We start from the raw sequence: 20,671 nt of genomic DNA, 5'->3' as shown, positions 1-20,671 counted from the left end.
GTTGGCAAAACAAAACTTATTCAAGAACAACAGATAGCATGAAAAGTGAAGGCGGGGAACCAGTACACTCCCGTCTTCATAAATTCTTGGGTGGGCGTTTTAATGGTTTGTTATTTCTCGTTAATCCGGGAAACTGCAAAGCCAATGTGAACTCCGTGTCTCTGGGGGCCCTTGTGAGTTGGGGAGCTCTGTGCCTCTGAGAAGTCCCCAGTATACTGGGGAGCTCTGTGTCCCGGGCGCGGAGCTCCATATCGGGGGGGGGGGGGGGGGGGGCTGTAAGTTGGGGGTTCTGTGTCCTGAGCGCGGAGCTCCGTGCCCGTGGGGGCCCCCTGTGAGTTGGGGAGCTCTGTGTCCCGAGCGCGGAGCTCCGTGTGGCAGGCGCGCGTGCGCGGGGGGCCGGGCTGGGCTGGAGAGCGGGGAGGAGGGAGGAGGAAGCGGTAATGGCGATGGTCCGGAGTTAGAGTCGGAGCCGGAACGGCCCTGGCACGGGGAGTGCGGGCTGACTCCCAGTCAGGAGACCTATTGACGGCGCTGCGGGGAGTGGTAAGGTTAGAGGGGGGTTTTTTTTGGCCTCTTAAAAAGTTGTTGGAAGATACTTTTTTTTCTGAAGCGGTGACGGGAGTTGGGCTTCTGGACAAAGTAAAGTTTGGGGGTAAACCGGGTGCAGCCCCGGCCCGGACCACCCCCCCAGGGGGGGGGGGGGGGGGAGAGCGGCGGTTGAGGCACAGCCCCATCGCTGGGCTGGGCGGGGAGGCGCTGTCTCGTGTCGGGACAGGGCGCCGTTGAGTTTTGGGAATGTGTACGCGGATTGGGGCCGCCCTGCCCTCCACTCCCCAGGCTTGTTATTAATCCTTCCCGGCTTTTCCCCTCCTGCAGATGGAGAGTTCCGAGCCCCTGAAGTAAGCGCCCAGGCTCCAGCCATCGGAGCGCCTTCTCGTCCCCAAGTGGTCTCTTCAAGCTTTTTGTCGTGTGTGTGGCGAAGGAGCCGATGCTCACCTCCGGGGGACGGGCAGACAAACTTTGCCAACCATTCCCATCTGATCACCGCCGCCTAAGAACATTTGATTTAACATGATGAAAGCCGAAGGGAAAGGTGAGAGGACGTTCCGGAGCGCTTCGCCCCATCGGAATGCTTACAAGGCGGATTTCCAGGCTCTGAGGTGCACTTTCGATGGCAGCAAGCAGGAGAACATATCTAAAATGGGTGCCCAAAAAGCCAACAGAGAATCCGGGCACAGGGAAGACATGCGAGGGAGGCATTTCGGTAACCGCGTACATAAAATAAAAAGCATGTTGCTCCAAATGGGAAACACGCCAGATGAAATTAATGAAACTAGCAAGTCTGATTTGAATCCAGTCTCTCAACAAAAACCATCGAGTGGAGTTGTCTATAACAATGCCCATAAGTCGTATCAAAAAACACCCAGTTCGGATAAAACAAGCAGTGAAGATGGGGATTTGGACAAAACGAGCATGGCTGAAAAATTCTCAGAAACGAGAAAACTTTTTGAGCGTCAAATTGATGAAAAGATTTCGGACAAAACCCCTCATAAAAACGAGAACAAAGTTTCAACATGTAGTGTTTCATCCGAGAGTAGAAGGAGCGGCTCATCTTCTTCAGAAAGTGGAGGAAGAAAAGTTAAGAGCGACTCCACTCCCACTGCTCTGTCCAACAGCGATTTGAGAGATCGAAGTAATCTGAAAGCCGGCAGTGATGCAAAACAAAACCAGCCTCGCTCGTCTCTAAATGCTGGCCCAATTTCTAGACGATTAGAAAGCTTCCTAGCGGATAGTGACAGCGATGAAACAAACAAAGACAACACAACAAAGACCCCTGCAGCTGAGTATCGGATTTCTGGAGGGCACCAAATGCCGCCCAGCACCACATTTATTAGTAGGAGCACGTCCCCTGCAGGAGATGATGAGAAATCGTCTTGTTCGATTTCAATGCATATACCTACACAGAAAAGTGAAGATCAGAAAGAAGCAGAAATACAGATGTGTGGCAACAATTTCAGGACACGTGAAAGTCACCTTTTGGAAGCAGACAAATGTCAAAAAGGTTTCTCTGAACCACCTTCCTCTCATAAAACGGTTCCTGTAAACAGCAGTACCTCCAGCAGTGAACTAGACAGCCATGTTCCAGATGTGGGTGCCAACAAAATAGGAGTAGTTCGGGCAGAGTTGGTGGAAGTTCAGAATGAATCTTCAGAGAGTGAAAATGAATTGGATGAAGTTTTTGTTGAGGGGGAGGTAGAGGAGTCAGTGGAACCACTTGCTCCGAGCATTAACCATGAGACAGGGCAGACTCGTAAAACTTTCAACAACAAAGAACATGATCAGACATTTGAAGGGATAATGACCAAATCTGATGACAGTGTAGGAGAGGAGGAAGATGAGGATGTTGAGAACATTGAAGACGAAGATGGAGTTAGTGGAAAGTTGTTTTTGGGCTCAGAGGTTTGTGGGATAGAGAATGCTGCATTTGTAGATGATAAAGATACTGAGGAATCTTTCCAAGAAGAAAACGAAAGCAAGTGTGATGATGAATACTTTACTGATGACTATACCCTTGATGATGATTATGAGGAAATATCTGGACTTTCTGAGGAAGAAGAGCCAAATTTACGCAGAAAGGTTCATTTTTCGATGGCTCCAATCAAGGTAAGTAATTTGATTTTCTTCAGTTAAAAATACTGAAAGAGGAGGGGAATCTGAATAATATTTGCAGGGATTTTAAAAAAACATTTTTTTTTCATTCCGGATTCACTGACTAGATAGAGATTAGTTTGGAAATAAGTAACTTCTGTCCTAATTCCAATTTAAATTGAAAACCTGTTACTGCAAGAAATCGCTCAAGAGCTTAGTGTATAGAAATTTTCTGGTGTCTGAATAAAAGGATTAGAGGTCTGCTTTTGGTGCCAGATCTGACATGTAGTTGCACTATATACATGATTCAGGGAGCAACCTGAACTCCACTGGTTTCGTGTTTTCATTTCTCACATCCTGACATTTCTGAGCTTTCCATTTTATTATATATAATTGTGTGCTTTTGACTTGCATTCACTTACAACTAAACTGAAATCGGTCAATTCTATTTTTACCTGGTTGTCAGCAGATTGGGTTTGATATCAATCCCAGAAATGAAATAGTAGAAGGCTGCACCATTCAGTTTCTTGAGATAGTCCGATTTTGTCCTGGGAGGACAGTCTTCCATTAGCAACATAAAATAGACAAGAACCTTTAAAAAAAGGGTCTGAAAATGTAATTTAAAAACATCTATTCCTGTATCTGATTAAAACATTTTCTGTTTTTGCCCTCTAACCTGCTCGGCTTGCAAACTAACTTTATCATGACTTCCCATGTAAAGTGCCACTTAAAACTAATTAGTATGAAATAAATTTGTTCGGTTCTAGGCATTCTGTATAATTAACTCTATGTTAAAGGTTGTTGCTGTTGTACGTCTGCAGGAATTGCCTCTATTGCCCACTTCACAGGCCGCCTGTCTCGTGAGATGATTTATAGCCTGGTACATTAAGCATTGCCTAGTGTGGCCGCCGCAGGGGCTGGGGTGTATTATCGACCCTGATAATCACCTTTTGGTTTGACGTTTTAAGTTTCCTTTCGACTTTGTTTTTGGTTCGGGCTGTTCCCCCCTTCCTTTTGGGGAGTTGCCCCTTTTAATTTGTCCCTAAGTTAATTTGAGTTCGTTTACTTGATTGGTATCAAAAGAAATGCCTAGTGTGGCTCAGGAGGCCTCACTCTGGCATGGCAATCTCTGCCACACTTGCTGCAGATGAATGCAGTGGACCAAAAAGATGCAGGATTTGCTGGTTTCTGTTTTCTCGGCTGGCAGAACTTTCTGTTTCTTCTCGGCTTGTTTAATGTCCCACGCAAAGTCAACCTCCAGAAGCCCTGGCCTTTGGCGACTGGTTTCCAGTTGTCTGTGTTGATGTCTGCCATCTACATATCTTGCTTGCAGGTATTTTTGTAATGGAGGTATGGGCATCCTGCAGGTCATGATTCAATGTACAGCTGCTATTTGGGGTATGACTGTCATTCATCAGATGAAAATAGCCAAGCCCTCTCACATCTTGTTGATGTAATGAGTATATGCTGACAGAATTAGCGTACTCCATGGCCCCTCAGCTGGTGACCATTTCCTGCAAAGAGATGTCTGAGACAGTGACGGTGGAAATAATGTAGTCTTTTCTCCTGTCCAGCATATGATGTCCAGATCTGACAACTGTAGAGGAGAACACTGAAGGACACAAGCTTAGAAAACTCGCATTTTGTTTTTCATCAGGTTGCTGTTGTTTCACACTACTTACTCAGCTTGGATGCAACAGTTGAGACTTTTACAATGTCCATGTTGATTTCAACATCAAGTGACATTTGTCAATTAAGATTGTGAAGCTGAGATATGTGAAGCTATCAACAGCCTCCAGTGTCACCAACACTGGCAATGTCCTGAACCATGACATTTGTCTTCCTGATACTAATGGTCAAACCAAGCGCTCTACAGGCATGAATGAATGAGTCTGTCCATTTTCTGCTGAAGATGTTCCTTGGGATGGAACACGGCAGAGAGCAATTCTCTCTAATAGCAGATATAATATGCTCTCAGTTGATCTGCAGAAATTGTTTGCTTGCATACCAAAAATGACAGAAAGCTGTTTAGCCTTGCCTGCCTCAGATCCAAGGCAAACAAAACTCTAAGAGCTTTAACAACACCAGGTTACTCTTACTGTGCAACTGTTACCGTGTTTACCCCAGTCCAACGCCGGCATCTCCACATCATGACTACCAAACAAAACTCTGCCATGTCTCTTGGTTAAGTGCTCATCATTGTGGTTGATATGATTTTGAGACCATTCAACCACCAGGATTATATATGGTTTCCTACCATCAAACTACCAGTTGATGGTAATAAGATTTGTGAATTTTATAGATCAATTTTGAAATTTGTCAACTAAGCTGTCATTGTTTCTGTGAAACCTTTTTCAGCATTTTTTTAATCAACTGGTTGTGATCTGACATCTAAATAACTTAGCAGCATATTTTCTGATCAAATATTAATGTATTTTAAAAAACAGTTTACTTATCAAAAAATCTATTTTCAAAGTGCCACAAAAGTGGGTTAAGGGTGAAAGGAGAAAAGTTTAAAGGGAATATTAGGGGGGGCTTCTTCACGCAGAGAGTGGTGGGAGTGTGGAATGAGCTGCCGGATAAAGTGGTAAATGCAGGGTCACTTTTAACATTTAAGAAAAACTTGGACGGGTTCATGGATGAGAGGGGTGTGGAGGGATATGGTCCAAGTGCAGGTCTAGGCATAAAATGGTTCGGCACAGACAAGAAAGGCCAAAAGGCCTGTTTCTGAGCTGTAATTTTCTATGGTTCTAAAACAGACCAAAATCCAGTTGTGACCATCATTCATGTTTTTCCTTCAACATCTCACATTCTTAGAGGAATAAAAATCTAAGTAGTTCACCCTTCCCAGGCACATCTGACTGCACATTTTAGAGAGGTTGTTAGATAAATGGAAAATAATTCTTGTACAAATTGATATTGCAGCACGTCATGTACTGTAGGTTGAATAGTCTACATTTGACACATTATTGTGATGTTCAAATTATTTCTAAATTTTGCTGTCAAATGTTTAATTTTATGTTCTTTGTAGGGTTCAGTAATTACATCCATTTCTGACAGGGTTAATATAAAAATGTGTATGAATATATCCTGGAAATATTAATACTTTATTTTCTAACATTCTAATGTATTCTGTAATTTTACCACTTAAATAATTCTAGTGACCCCATTTAGGAGAGATTACTCTTAAAATCTAAAAGTCCTTGAAGGAAAACAATTGAAAAGTCCTCAATTTAAAATTTAGCTCCAAAGCTCCCATAAAACTGTGCAGCTATTTGAAAATATTTTCCTACATTTGACATATGTCACAAATGGAGTGAGGGCAACAATCATTATGGCATTTAAGGTTCATTCACTGGTTGATTTTGAGACCAAAATGATAGTTGGTGATGAAAACTGTTGGTAGTTGCACAAATGATTAGATGGGATTTAACCCTCAAATTTTTGTTAGGTAATATTTATGATCCTTTAAGACGTTAGCATTTTTGAGTAATGCAAAAACTTTTTTGACTGCAAAGTAAAATTCAGAGATTGAAAAATTGTGTTTCTCCCAAGTATTTTGCGGAGCTAACTCAATGAGAGGCTCACTCTCTGCATGTATGTACAGATGACATTGGAGAAGGACCACCAACAGGATTCACCTCTGACCAATAGGCACTTCAGGATGTGAACTGTATTATTGATCATGACAATGAGATTCTGATATAGCTTTAATTTGAACTGTGTTAGTTTGAGTGAATCATAAGGGTGTTTTAATTAGTAAAGCCCTCCTCAGATTGAGGGATACTTGGATGCTGACATCTGTTGTGATGATTGAGCTACTCAATGCCACCTTTTTCAGTTCTATCTCAAATGTCTAGATGTAATTTTGTTCTCATAATGCTTGAGGGTTTTCAGTCAAATCACATTTTGAGCATTTGTAGTTTGCAGAAATTCCCAGAATTCATTTGTAGTTTTGACTCTAAACAAAGTGTATCCCCTCACCCTGCAAATATCTTTTTACTTTTCTCAATTACTTGAAAAGAAATCCATTGAATTCTTGATGTCTTATTTCAAACCATATCATATGGAAAAATATCTGCTCCATTTTATTTGGAACTGTTCACTTAGGCAATACTTGTAATTAAGTGAGATGATTAGGAGCAATGACTTCTTTGATAGTGAAACAAATTTCTATATTTAGAATATTTTTCTCCATCAAAAGATTTAAATGCTGAAATAATTTTCTTTGAATTATTTTTGGGCTCAGAGAGATTAATGCATAACCCCTTTCTTGGAACTCTTGCTGTTCTACCCTCTCAACAGTTCATAAACAGAGTGCTTCTTAGTCCTAGACTTCAGGATTTTACTCCCAGTGCTACCAATTTCCAGGACCCTTCTCTCCAATCTTAGAACTTTTACCTCAACACTTTTCAATTAGTGTTCCCAGCGTGTGCTCTCCTCATGTTTATGCATTGCAAAGTTAAATAATTACCTATTTCACAAAACCTAGTTAAACCTATCAATAACATTGACTTTTGTGTCATCATACAATGAGTTCACAATAAAAATCTGGGCCTGGAATTGACCTTTTTGCCAAAGCTCTAACTATGTTAGATGATAATGCTGTAGTTTAAATATGTGCTCAGTTTCCCAAGATATGTCAGTAGAATTTAGTTAGTTCCCCTTGTTAGAAAATTTATTTTTGGCTTCAGCAATTTTTGTTTTGTTGTGTTTGAGTTGTTGAAAGGCTAATGGACAAATTTGTGAAGTTTATGAAGTATATATTTTTAAATAGATTGTATGAGACAGGAAGAAGGAAATCTCTTATTTGATTATCAACTGAATTGGTTATATTCAAATTATTTACTTTTCAATTAAAAGTCAAATTGTGTCTTCACCATTATAGCTCATGTTTTTGAAAATTATTTGTTTTTTTTCCTTCGTTCTTGGGGTATGCATGAGTGTTGCTGGCAAGGCCAGCCTTTGTTGTTCATCCCTAATTGAAAATATAGCATCCTAATATACATGCATAACTACTGTAGCCCATGTAATGTATGTACATCCAGAGTGCTATTAGGAAAGGATTCCAGGATTTTGACCCAGCAATAGTGAAGGGATGACAATATATTTCAGAGGGAAGCTTGCACATGATGCTGTTCCCAATCAGCTACTGCCCCATGCCCTTCTAAGTGGTAGATGTCACATGTTTAGATGTTGCTGTCAAAGGAATCTTGGCAAGTTGCTGCACTGCATTTTGTAGGTACAAACTGTATAATGAATTTGAATAGGTTTCCAAATAACTTTTAAGCCAAACTTTCTTTCAGAAAGGATTGCTGCTTAGCTGGCATCTTGCTGAAAATATAGCATCCTAATATGCATGCAGTTTAAATGTGTAAATAAGCAGCAAATTTGGGGAATTAAGAAATATGCCTTGAGTTGTGAATCTCCAGAAGTTGTTGGCCGACTTGAGCCACTCTGTTTGCTTTTCACAAACGACACCTTGCCCTTATCCCAGAAAGTTCTTAAAAACAATGGGGAGGCTAACACAATTGCCCATTAAATGTGCCACAGAAATTCAGGTCTGACAGTTAGAGCACAAGTACCCTTTTAACAACATGGCAGTTGTTAATGACAGCTAATGCATCCTTCTGACTCAGAATTTAAACAATTCGAACAAACTGGGCAGCATAGTGATTAGCATTGCTGCCTCCCAGCGCCAGGGACCCAGGTTCAATTCCGGTCTCGGGTCACTGCCTGAGTGGAGTTTGCACATTCTTCCCGTGTCTGCATGGTTTCCTCCGGGTGTTCCGGTTCCCTCCCACAGTCCAAAGATGTGCAGGTTAGGTTGATTGGCCATGGTAAATTGACTCCAGTGTCAGGGGATTAGCAGGGTAAATATATGGGGTTATGGGGATAGGGCCTGGGTGGAATTGTGGTCGGTGCAGACTCAAGGGCCGAATGGCCTCCTTCTGCACTGTAGGGATTCTGTGATCTAAATGTTTCGTTCTCATTCCTGCATGTAAATAACTTTAAAAGAGACTTTAAAAATGTCATTGTTAATTTTTATTTTTTTTCCTTTCTGTCTCTCTATTTTAATCCAATTGTTTCATTCTTTATCTCATTTTCTGTACCTGATTTGACTCTAGTTTGTCCTCTTTTGTTGTTCTGTTCTTTCTCCATTCTTAAATTTCATTAGTGGAGGAGATACTCTGGTACTGTTGCTCACTTAAGGTCCCAGATTCCCTGTTGCCCCTACTGCATCATATCAGCTCACATTTCCAGCAAATTATGGCACAAAACATTTTTGAGCTGAAGGGTGTAGGGAAAAATGCCTCAGCCAAAGGTGTGCACCATGAGATGCCTCTTTCCAAAGCCAAACCTTTTCTCGCCTATCAATTTTTTCTCAGCAGAGTTCCATATTAAAACTGCCTCTGGAAAACAGGCTGTGAATAGCTTCAATAAAACCGAAAATGCTTGAAATACTCACTCATTAGATTTGCTCGCGTCTTTGGAGAGAGAAACCGAGTTAACATTTCGAGTGATCTTTTATCAGATTATTGATCGTCAGATTATTGACCATAAGACTAAATTAACACCTGCAAAACAGAACACAAGCTAATGTAATTTCTCAGTCACAACGCCACTAGAAATTCCCACCAAGCTGAGTGACGACTTTGTAAAATGTTAAAATTGCTTCTCATTAGAAGCAGCTTAAAAGTGTATGACCTAAAACTTTAGAAAATATCTAGCATAAAGCTCCTAAACTGTGCAGATTCTCCTGACTGTTGTAAGCTTACTGATGAAATCCCATATGGTTGCTGCTATGATTGTCAAAACCTTGAGGAGCTTTGGATCTATATAGAGCGGCCTGAAGCTAAATGTCAAAATTGTCTTCATGGCTGAGCCATAGCTGCAGTTACATTCTGTCTTTTCTTAACCCCATTGTTAAGGAAAATATGTATGTTGCTATTCCATTGTTAGGTCTGTCTGCAATGTTTAGTGTCTATAAGTTGAAAGGATGGATGTGTCTTTGCTCCTGCATCAGCTGTTAGGAGGGGTGCAAACAATATGGAAGATGGTTCCAAATGCAAGGGAACACAAGTTTATGAAAGAGCAAAAGGGGGATTAGGTGGCACTTGGTTTTACTCAAACAGTAATAATAAACTTCAAGCCTTTGAAACAAATAATATAAATTTATTCAATAAAGTGCCTTTGAAAAGAGAGGAGGGGTAGAGATAAGCCATGGCTTTTTGAACTGGGTCACTTGGTGAATTTTCCCTATTCCCTATTTTTCCCTTGCCTTTCTCCTGTAGAAAAGGCACCTGCATTTTCCCCAGCTGGTGTGAGCGTTTCATCTACCACACTCACAACGGACTGTAAGTTGCAGCATTTAAGTCAAGCCCATTTTACCAGTCCCAAAAATCATGTTTTTGCACAGACTTGGTAATTAAGTTGACACTCTTTCCCTTTTTCAGCCATGACTTGCTGTGCTTATATTAGTAGTCAGCCTTAATTTTTCATCCCACAACTAGAGTCATAGAAGTTTGCAGCATGGAAACAGGCCCTTCAGTCCAACTTGTCCATGCCACCCAGTTTTTACCACTGAGCTAGCCCCAATTGCCTGCATTTGGCCCATATCCCCCTAAACCCATCTTATGCTTGTAACTTTCTAAATGCTTTTTAAAAAACAAAATTGCACCCACCTCTTCTACTACCTCTGGCAGCTCGTCCCAGATACTCACCACCCTCTGTGTGAAAAAATTGTCCCTCTGGATCCTTTTGTATCTCTTCCCTCTCACCTTAAACCTATGCCCTCTAGTTTTAGACTCCCACACCTTTGGGAAAAGATATTGACTATCTAGCTGATCTATGCCCCTCATTATTTTATAGACCTCTATAAGATCAGCCCTAAGCCTCCTACGCTCCAGGAAAGAAAAGTCCCAGCCTCTCCTTATAATTCAAACCATCAAGTCCCGGTAGCAACCTAGTAAATCTTTTTTACACTCTTTCTAGTTTAATAGTTTCCTTTGTATAATAGGGTGACCAGAACTGTACACAGTATTCCAAGTGTGGCCTTACCAATGTCTTGTACAGCTTCAACAAGACGTCCCAGCTCCTGTATTCAATGCTCTGACCAATGACACAAAGCATGCCGAATGCCTTCTTCACCACCCTGTCCACCTGTGATTCCACTTTCAAGGAGCTATAAACCTGTATCTCTAGATCTTTGTTTTATAACTCTCCCCAATGCCCTACCATTAACTGAGTAAGTCCTGTCCTGGATCAATCTACCAAAATGTATTACCTCACATTTATCTAAATTAAACTCCATCTGCCATTCATCGGCCCGCTGGCCCAATTGATCAAGATCCTGTTGCAATCCTAGATAACCTTCTTCATTGTCCAATATGCCACCAATCTTGGTGTTATCTGCAAACTGATTCACAGTGGTACTACCCTGCATAACCAATGGAGCAAAATTAAATCGTATGGTAATTTTCAAATGTAAAAACCGTGCTGAAAATCAAGATCCCTGAAGGAGCTTTTGTGCATGTACATGATAAGAATTGGATGGATAAAGATGGAGTGAAGTAATAGATTGATAATGTGTGGAAAAGGCAACCTGCTAGCCAATGTAAAAATTGTGGCTTATTACTGTTCAGCTCCCATAAATATAGCTAGTGAGATCAAGAGGCGCCTGTGAAGAAATAACATCTAAATTGCAGTTATACCAGGGCTCTAAGTCTGTGGTTCTATCTTTGGTTGCGTGCCCCAACATGCCATTTAAGATCAAGTTGGAGCTGAATGGACTAGGTAGATGGTTGATGGAGAAAAAAAGCTTCACAAAGATGGAAATGTGTGTGCTGGCCAGAGTGATGTTTTGTTTAGTTTCGTCATCAAATCATGGGCTGCTATTAGTGCACAAAGTGTCATCAGATCATTCAAGAAATTGAGAATATTCAGTTCAATGAATGGAAAGGAGGAAGATTTATTGAGGATGGAATGATTATGAAACTGAAAGTGCCACACCTGATCTAGAGTGGGATCCTTATGATGATCATAGTCAACCAAGGTGACTCAATGAATTTGAACTCTTTGCATTGGATGCTGAAGCCAATGAATTTGACAAATTTTAAAATGTTTAATTGGAGTTAAAGGTATCTTTTGTAGAATTGATTAATTGAATAATTTAATTGATTTGGTATGAATTGTTTTTTTTACATTTCAAAATGGTGACCACCCATACCCATCCCAGCGGCTCACATTTAAACCTAGCTTACTAGTTGATCCCCATTTTTGTAAGGATTTTTGGAGTCTTCAAAGTTTGTCTTATGTACTGTGATCTACAATAGCAAGATGCAATATCAATTGTGATGTCCTGCTGAATTAGTTTTGTCTTGAATACATACATGCTGTTGAGGACTGGGAAATTTGAATGGTTACAGATGTTTCAAATTAGTTTTTTTTCCATCACAAATTGCTTTATGATTTTAAATCTTTTCCAGTCACATCATGGCAGTACTGTTGAAAGTCAGTTGCTTCAGTAGTGAAGCATGCCTGAAGGTTTACTGTTAAACTTGGCCATTGTCAGTTAATGACAATTTGAGAAATAAAATAAAATTTGTACCTCCAGTTGTAAAAAAAAAAGGAATAGCACCTGTTTTTTGAGATATTTCGTCGGCTAAATAGCTTTTCATGCATTTTAGGATATATCAGTTTTTAGAAGATAACGGGTAAAGAATAGAATCATAGAATAAGAAAGAGACATTTGACCTGTGATGCCTATGCTAGCTCTTTCAAAGAGCTGTCCAAGTAATTTGATTCTTCTGAGCTATCCAGATAGTCCTGCAAATATGAGCATCGTCTATATTTGTTTTTTGATTATATCAAAAGTGAACTTCTGCGGTATTTAGCCAAACAAGTATTTGGCTCCCTGCCCTGTCTTGCCAAACCTTTCCCTCCAAATAATCTGTCCTTCATGGACACCTTACTATCTCATGTGATCCTAAATGACTGACCACTCCCTAATATCCCTTACAACCCCATGTCCTTTTACATCTGTCCCTGAAATAAATACTTCCTCCTTGTTGCTTGTGGCTACACTTTCAAACTCTCTTTGGCCCAGCATTTGGCACCCATTTGACACAACAACTCTTACAGCTGTTGTTTTACTCAACTAATCCCTCACCTTATCAACACTTATGTTCTAATAAATCTTGTTTCCCATTATGGTCTTTCCACTCACATCCCCTCCCCATGGCTTCCAACTTTTCTCACAAGTCCAAGGGGTATGAGATTTCAATGCATCTTGTGCATAAATCGGCTTAATCATCTGCTATCAGATCAAAAAGTTTAGTGGGCCTCATTCTACTCTGGCAAAATTGCCCTCTATTCTGAATTAAAAATAAAAGAACAAATCAACAAATCCATTCTTTTGTTCTCTCTAGACTTTACTATTTCAATTCAATGTTCCCTCCAAGCTGCGCAACAACCTGGAAGTTCCCACGCCAGCTGAACACAAGTCGGTCTCTTTCAGATACACGTATGCACAGCCATTCATTTTTTAAAGGTCCTGTGCACTTAAATGAATAGGCTGCACACAAAAAAGGTATTTAGAGGGTAATGTTCGACTGACCTCATTTTGCTCTCCCCAGAAAGATCAGTCTTGCTATACACTCACTGAATGAACAAGATAGTTGCAAATTTTAAACTTGTTTTAACTCCCTTGCTTCAGCCCTTCTTCCCTCCGTAATCTCTGTCAGCTCTTTGTTTAACTGGAGTGAGAGTGGGGGAGAGAGTCTTAGCAGGAGTGCTGAGAGTAAGCTAAGAAGTGATTTAATTATTCATTTATTCATTTAAGGGTATTCCTAGTATATTTCGCGGGCTTTTTTCAGGGTTTTGAATTGAGGAAGTGAGGTCAGCTGAAGGGGATTCTGGGAGGTTGAGTCTTAGTATAAAAGGCAGTTACCTGGGGGGTTCGATCTCTTTGTTTAACTGGAGTGAGAGTGGGGGAGAGAGTCTTAGCAGGAGTGCTGAGAGTAAGCTAAGAAGTGATTTAATTATTCATTTATTCATTTAAGGGTATTCCTAGTATATTTCGCGGGCTTTTTTCAGGGTTTTGAATTGAGGAAGTGAGGTCAGCTGAAGGGGATTCTGGGAGGTTGAGTCTTAGTATAAAAGGCAGTTACTTGGGGGGTTCGTCGGGAGCATAAAAAGCCGTCTGCACTATACAGCGGGCAGCGTCGGGAGCGGGCAGTGGAGTGAGTGGGGAGCAGAGTGTGCATTATAAGGGCTTTGGCTCACAGGGCTTGGGCTAAAAGGGCAAGGCAAGGCTAGTTATTTTTTACCCAACCCTATAAAGGATAAGGGCAGGTATGACTGATCGGCCAGTTCAGTGCTTCCGATGTGGGATGTGGGAGTTTCTGCAAACACCGAGCTTCCCAGAGGTTCACATATGTGCCAGGTGCGTGGAACTGCAGCTCTTGAGAGACCGTGTTAGGGAACTGGAGCTGCAGATCGCTGACCTTAGCCTAATCAGGGAAAATGGGAGAAAAATTGACAGCAGTTATAGGCAACTAGTTACACCGGGGCATCGAGAGAATGACACGTGGGTCACAGTTAGGAGGAGTAAAGGGCAGAAGGGTAAAGTACAAGGGAGGTCTCCAGAGGTGTCTCAAAATAGGAAGGGCTTGGTGACAGGTGTGAGAGGGGAGGGGAGTGGACAGTTAGAAGAAGGGTCACCTGTGGTTGTCCCACTCCAAAACAGGTACATTGTTTTAGATAGTGTGGAGGAGTGTGCCTCTCCAGTGGTAAGACACAGTGACCAGGTCACTGGCACACAGTCAGGCTCTGTGGCCCGGAAAGGGAAGAGAGGGGTTAGGAGAGCGATAGTGGTGGGGGATGCGTCAGTTAGAGGGACAGACAGGCGATTCTGTGGGGGCGAACGGGACTCCAGGATGGTAGTCTGCCTACCTGGTGCTGGGGTCACGGATGTCTCCGAGCGGATAGGAGGCATTTTAAAAGGGGAAGATAAAGAAACGGATGTCATTATACACATTGGTGGAAATGACGTAGATAGGAAGAGTAGGGGGGTCCTAAGGGAGCAATTCAGGGAGTTGGGAAATAGGTTAAAAAGTAGGGTCACTAGGGTGGCCATCTCTGGGCTGCTCCCAATGCCTCGTGCCAGTGAGGATAAGAATAGGGAGTTGGTTCAAATGAATGCCTGGCTAAAGGACTGGTCCAGGAGGGAGGGCTTTATTTTCATAGACCAATGGGAGGTTTTCAGGAGAGGATGGCACCTGTACAAGAGGGAGGGGTCACAACTAAGTTGGAAGGGCACAAATATCCTGGCTGGGAGCTTTGCTAATGCAGTTCGGGGGGGTTTAAACTAGTGTGGCAGGGGGGTGGGGATCAAACTATTAGGTCTATAAGTGTGGTGGCTGGGGACGAGCTTGGGGCTGGGACAAGGCTGGCAAAGAAGAAGAGCACTCTGGGGGAGGACGACCTCACTGAGCCTGGGGGTCTGGAGTGCTTATACTTCAATGCAAGGAGCGTAGCAGGTAAAACAGACGAACTTGGGGCCTTAATGCGCACGAGGAATTTGGATGTGGTTGCGGTGACGGAGACTTGGTTGAAAGAGGGACAGGACTGGCAGCTGAATATTCCAGGGTACAAGTGTTTTAGGCGAGACAGAGGAGGGGCCAAAAGAGGTGGGGGAGTAGCGGTATTGGTTGGAGAGCATATTACAGCGGTGCAGAGGGAGGACAATTCGGAGGAGTCGTGTAGCGAGTCACTCTGGGTGGAGCTTAGAAACAGGAAAGGCGCAGTCACTATGTTGGGGGTGTACTACAGGCCCCCCAACAGCCCAAGGGAAGTGGAAGAATGGATATGTCAGGAGATACTGGATAGGTGCAGGAAATATAGGGTTGTTGTAGTGGGAGACTTCAATTTCCCTGGTATAGACTGGAAATCGCTGAGGGCAGGGACTCTGGATGGTGAGGCATTTGTAAAATGTGTACAGGAGGGTTCGTTGGAACAATATGTGGACAGCCCAACTAGAGAGGGGGCTATACTGGACCTGGTGCTGGGGAATGAACCCGGTCAGGTCTTCAAAGTTTTGGTCGGGGAACATGTGGCAAATAGTGACCACAATTCTGTTAGCTTTAGGATAGTGATGGAAAAGGATGAGTGGTGTCCCAAGGGTAAGGTGTTGGATTGGGGGAAGGCTAACTTTATTGGGATCAGGCAGAAATTGGCAGCTCTTGATTGGGAGAGGCTGTTTGAGGGTAAATCCACATCTGGTATGTGGCAGTCTTTTAAGGAACGGTTGTTAGGGCTACAGGACAAGCATGTGCCTGTAAAAAAGAAGGATAGGAAGGGTAGGATTAGAGAACCGTGGATAACCAGGGAAATTGAGGGACTGGTCAAAAGGAAAAGAGAGGCGTATGTTAGGTCCAAGCAGCTAAAAACGGAGGGAGCTCTGGAGGAGTATAATGAAAGTAGGAAAATACTCAAACGGGGAATTAGAAGAGCAAAAAGGGGTCACGAAATGTTCTTGGCAGACAGGATTAAGGAGAATCCCAAGGCATTTTATTCATACGTTAGGAACAAAAGGGTTGTAAGGGAAAAAATCGGACCTCTCAGGGACAAAAGTGGGGACTTGTGCTTGGAGCCCAAAGAGGTAGGGGAGATCCTAAATGAATACTTTGCGTCGGTATTCACTAAGGAGAGGGATGTGTTGACTGGGAGTGTCTCGGAGGGGAGTGTTGAACCGTTGGAGAAAATCTCCATTACAAAGGAGGAAGTGTTAGGTTTGTTAGAGAATATAAAGACTGACAAATCCCCAGGGCCTGATGGAATCTATCCAAGGCTGCTCAGGGAGACGAGAGGTGAAATAGTTGGGCCTCTGACGCAAATCTTTGTCTCGTCACTGGACACAGGTGAGGTCCCAGAGGATTGGAGGATAGCCAATGTGGTCCCGTTATTTAAGAAGGGTAGGAAGGATAACCCGGGTAATTATAGGCCGGTGAGCTTGACGTCCGTGGTGGGGAAGTTGTTGGAGAAGATTCTTAAAGATAGGATGTATGCGCATTTAGAAAGGAATAAACTCATTAACGATAGTCAACATGGTTTTGTGAGAGGGAGGTCATGCCTCACGAACCTGGTGGTGTTTTTTGAAGAAGTGACCAAAATGGTTGACGAAGGAAGGGCCGTGGATGTTGTCTATATGGACTTTAGTAAAGCGTTTGACAAAGTCCCTCATGGTAGGCTAGTGAAAAAGGTTGGATCCCATGGGATAAAGGGGGAGGTGGCTAGATGGGTGGAGAACTGGCTTGGTCATAGAAGACAGAGGGTGGTAGTGGAAGGGTCTTTTTCCGGCTGGAGGCCTGTGACTAGTGGTGTACCGCAGGGCTCTGTATTGGGACCTCTGCTGTTTGTGATTTATATAAATGATCTGGAAGAAGGAGTAACTGGGGTGATCAGTAAGTTTGCGGACGACACAAAACTGGCAGGACTTGCAGATAGTGAGGAACATTGTCAGAGGCTACAGAAGGATATAGATAGGCTGGAAATTTGGGCAAGGAAATGGCAGATGGAGTTCAATCCTGATAAATGCGAAGTGATGCATTTTGGTGGGAATAATGTAGGGAGGAGCTACACGATAAATGGAAGAACCATAAAGGGTGTAGAGACGCAGAGGGACCTGGGTGTGCAAGTCCACAGATCTTTGAAGGTGACGTCACAGGTGGAGAAGGTGGTGAAGAAGGCATATGGCATGCTTGCCTTTATAGGACGGGGCATAGAGTATAAAAGTTGGGGTCTGATGTTGCAGATGTATAGAACGTTGGTTTGGCCGCATTTGGAATACTGCGTCCAGTTCTGGTCGCCACACTACCAGAAGGACGTGGAGGCTTTGGAGAGAGTACAGAGGAGGTTTACCAGGATGTTGCCTGGTATGGAGGGGCTTGGTTATGAGGAGAGAATGGGGAAACTGGGGTTGTTCTCCTTGGAAAGACGGAGGATGAGGGGAGACTTAATAGAGGTGTATAAAATTATGAAAGGCATAGATAGGGTGAACGGTGGGAAGCTTTTCCCCGGGTCGGTGGTGACGTTCACGAGGGGTCATAGGTTCAAGGTGAAGGGGGGGAGGTTTAACACAGATATCAGAAGGACATATTTCACACAGAGGGTCGTGGGGGCCTGGAATGGGTTGCCGGGCAAGGTGGTGGAGGCGGACACACTGGGAACGTTTAAGACTTATCTAGACAGCTATATGAACGGAGTGGGAATGGAGGGATACAAAAGAGTGATCTAGTTTGGACCAGGGAGCGGCGCGGGCTAATTGTTCCTGGTTTCTCGTTTCAAGGCTTCATTCTACGATCATCTTGCTGGTGCCAGTACAGAGTGAGACTGCGGATAGTTGGGAACCTGTCTCGGGGGCAGGGGATTCATATGGTGTTCGTGGAAGTGGAAATGACTAGGGTTGGGAAGCATTTTCCGATCGGGGCCATTGTGATCTCCTGGACTCGTTTCGATCGCCTCAGGGGGTCGGAGAGGAATTTCCCAGATTTTGTTTTCCCCATATTGGCCCTGGGGTTTTTCACTCTGGGTTTTCGCCTCTCCCTGGAGATCACATGGTCTGGAATGGGGGGGTGGGGGTAAGTTAATAGGTTGTAATGAACAAAGCATCGTAGCTGTGAGGGACAGCTCGGTGGATAGGATATTGGTATGTAGATAGGCTGGAAAATTGGGCGGGGATCCTGGATTCAGGATTCAATCCTGGACCGGGGAGCGGCGCGGGCTTGGAGGGCCGAAGGGCCTGTTCCTGTGCTGTATTGTTCTTTGTTCTTTGTTCTTTGTTTGTGATATAATCCCTCACCCCAAGTTCCCTGCTTCTCTGATTCTGCCACCTTCCCGGAATTAGTTGGCTGCACCATTGGTCCTTCACTTTTTTAAAGTTAGAATCTTATCATTTTTCAACTCTGATTTCGTACTCCATTCTTGTGTTGCCCTTTTAACATATTTAGCTGTTGTTCTGTGTTTTTATTGTGATGTCCTTCTCTACATTTTTTTGTCTTGTGAATGCGGCTTGTGTATTTTAGAGAAGTAAACTGTGGTGAGTCTAAATTAGTGTAATTTGCTCAGTATAAAAGCTGGAACAAAGCAGAACCACAAGGTATGCTATCCTGAATGATCTTTGCTTATCAGTGTTCCTAATATAATGGCAAGCAGCAGGCTGCTGTTTGAGTTTTCTTGAGTGTGACAATTTTTCTAATGTTTTTGGAAAGAATACTTCAAAAGAATTTCCCTCCTTTAAAATGCAAAGAGCTGGAGGTGAGGTGTTGAGCAGGAGTGCAGTAGCCCCAGACTTGATGGTGGCATTGGATGCTGCAAGAAAAATTGGGCAATAGATGAATCACCATGTAGGGGGGCGCATAGACTAAAACTGATGTAGGCTGGCCACTATGAGACAAAAGATAATGTTTAGCCCTATGCATAATAGAAACAACTATAAATCAAGTCCATGGTTCGGTGTATAAATTATTTTCAGTTTCTCGGGGTTTGCCATTTGCATTTCTTGAATATTATTTTCAACTGTAATGGGCCTACATTTCATGTACAAGGCACAGTTATCCTTCTGAACTTCAGTCTGAATGAAGCTTGGCTTTCCATTGTAAATAGTACTTGCACCTACTGCACTTTGGATATAAAAGGCCATTGTTCAAATTAAGTCTCCATGGTAACTTTCTTAAGAATGCTGAAAGGACTTTATATCTGGGCCACACAAGCTGTAAAAAGCAAATCATTGGAAATGCTTGATTAGAGTGCGTACTATTACAGTAATTTCCCATATACTTTATACAGATGTACATCACAATGCATCCAATGCACGTTGGAAGAAGTTTAAATTTTGTTTATTATGTCTAATTAAATGAAGCTTGCAGATCATCACGCATTTATTTTTTTACTGTAAAAATGTTATCAATTGTTTAACAAAATTTAGGAAAATACTTGAGACCTAGTTATGAAAGGAAGTATTACCTTTTAATATACTAACAGATGATCAATTTAATAGTTTTAATTAATGGATATGAATTTTGCGTAAGATTTATCTTTTATGCATGAGAAAAGGATTGCTCACAGAAATTTCATTTTGAATCATTCAGCAGTTTGCTGTAAAACGTGATCAGTCATTTTCCAATCATTAATACTGGTTCATAAATTAAAATTTCCGATTTAATATATAAGGTCGGGAATCACACACCAAAAGGAACTTTGCTATAATCATATCATCTGTGGGTCATAGGTTTATATTTATCTTAAGTTGGACTGCGGAGGGTGGGGAGAGGTGTGGTGTGCTGAGAGACCGCAAATTAAAGGAGAAAATGTCAAAAATGAAAAGCATGTTGTTCAGCATATCTAGGCCTAGATGTTTCTGTTGATGGCGAAGGAACAGACTTGCTAACAGCTAACCTTGCTAACAGCTGCCCACAAAGTTTTGATGAGCATTAGAGCATACACGTCCTGTCATTGGGTGTCTGTTTCAGCACAGTGTCATCTCCAGGAGATGTGTGACATTTGGAAATAGGGCAATAAACAAGTCTCTTTAGCTGATCAGTTTGAAGAGTCCTCACTTGAGACATGTAGAATGCAAGCCAGGAGGAAGTATAAATTACATTTATATTGAGCACAGTGGTTAGCATTGCTACCTCACAGTGCCAGGGACCCGGGTTTGATTCCCAGCTTGGGTCACTGTGCGGAGTCCGCACGTTCTCCCCGTGTCTGCGTGATTTTCCTCCAGCTGCTCTGGTTTCCTCCAACAGCCTGAAAGGTGTACTGATTAGGTGCATTGGCCGTGCTAAATTCTCCCTCAATGTGCCTGAACAGATGCTGGAGAGTGTGCAACTAGGGGATTTTCACAGTAACTTTATTGCAGTGTTAAAAGTAAGCCTACTTGTGACACTAATAAATGAACTTTAACTTAAACTTATTAAGACTTCGGATTCGTGAAGGGCAAGTCGTGCCTCACAAATTTGAT

At 42.6% G+C, this 20,671-nt stretch overlaps 1 protein-coding gene across 3 annotated transcripts in view; it reads left to right on the top strand.

Annotated features, from left to right (window-relative positions):
* The first annotated feature begins 261 nt into the window (after positions 1-261).
* The window catches only part of ppp1r9ala (protein phosphatase 1 regulatory subunit 9A-like A), a 104,641-nt gene continuing 84,231 nt past the window's right edge, over positions 262-20,671 (top strand). For 2 of the 3 annotated variants that reach the window (XM_078228398.1, XM_078228396.1), the window contains exons 1-2: positions 262-543; positions 877-2,664. In XM_078228398.1, the coding sequence (XP_078084524.1) occupies positions 1,072-2,664 (1,593 nt within the window). In that variant the 5' untranslated portion in view covers positions 262-543; positions 877-1,071. Of the gene's footprint in view, positions 549-876; positions 2,665-20,671 lie in introns of all 3 variants that reach the window. The other variant, XM_078228397.1, reaches the window with a different exon arrangement.

The sequence above is a fragment of the Mustelus asterias genome, chromosome 14, assembly GCF_964213995.1.
Source record: "Mustelus asterias chromosome 14, sMusAst1.hap1.1, whole genome shotgun sequence".
Lineage (NCBI taxonomy): Eukaryota > Metazoa > Chordata > Chondrichthyes > Carcharhiniformes > Triakidae > Mustelus > Mustelus asterias.
This window is presented reverse-complemented; position numbering and strand designations above follow the sequence as displayed.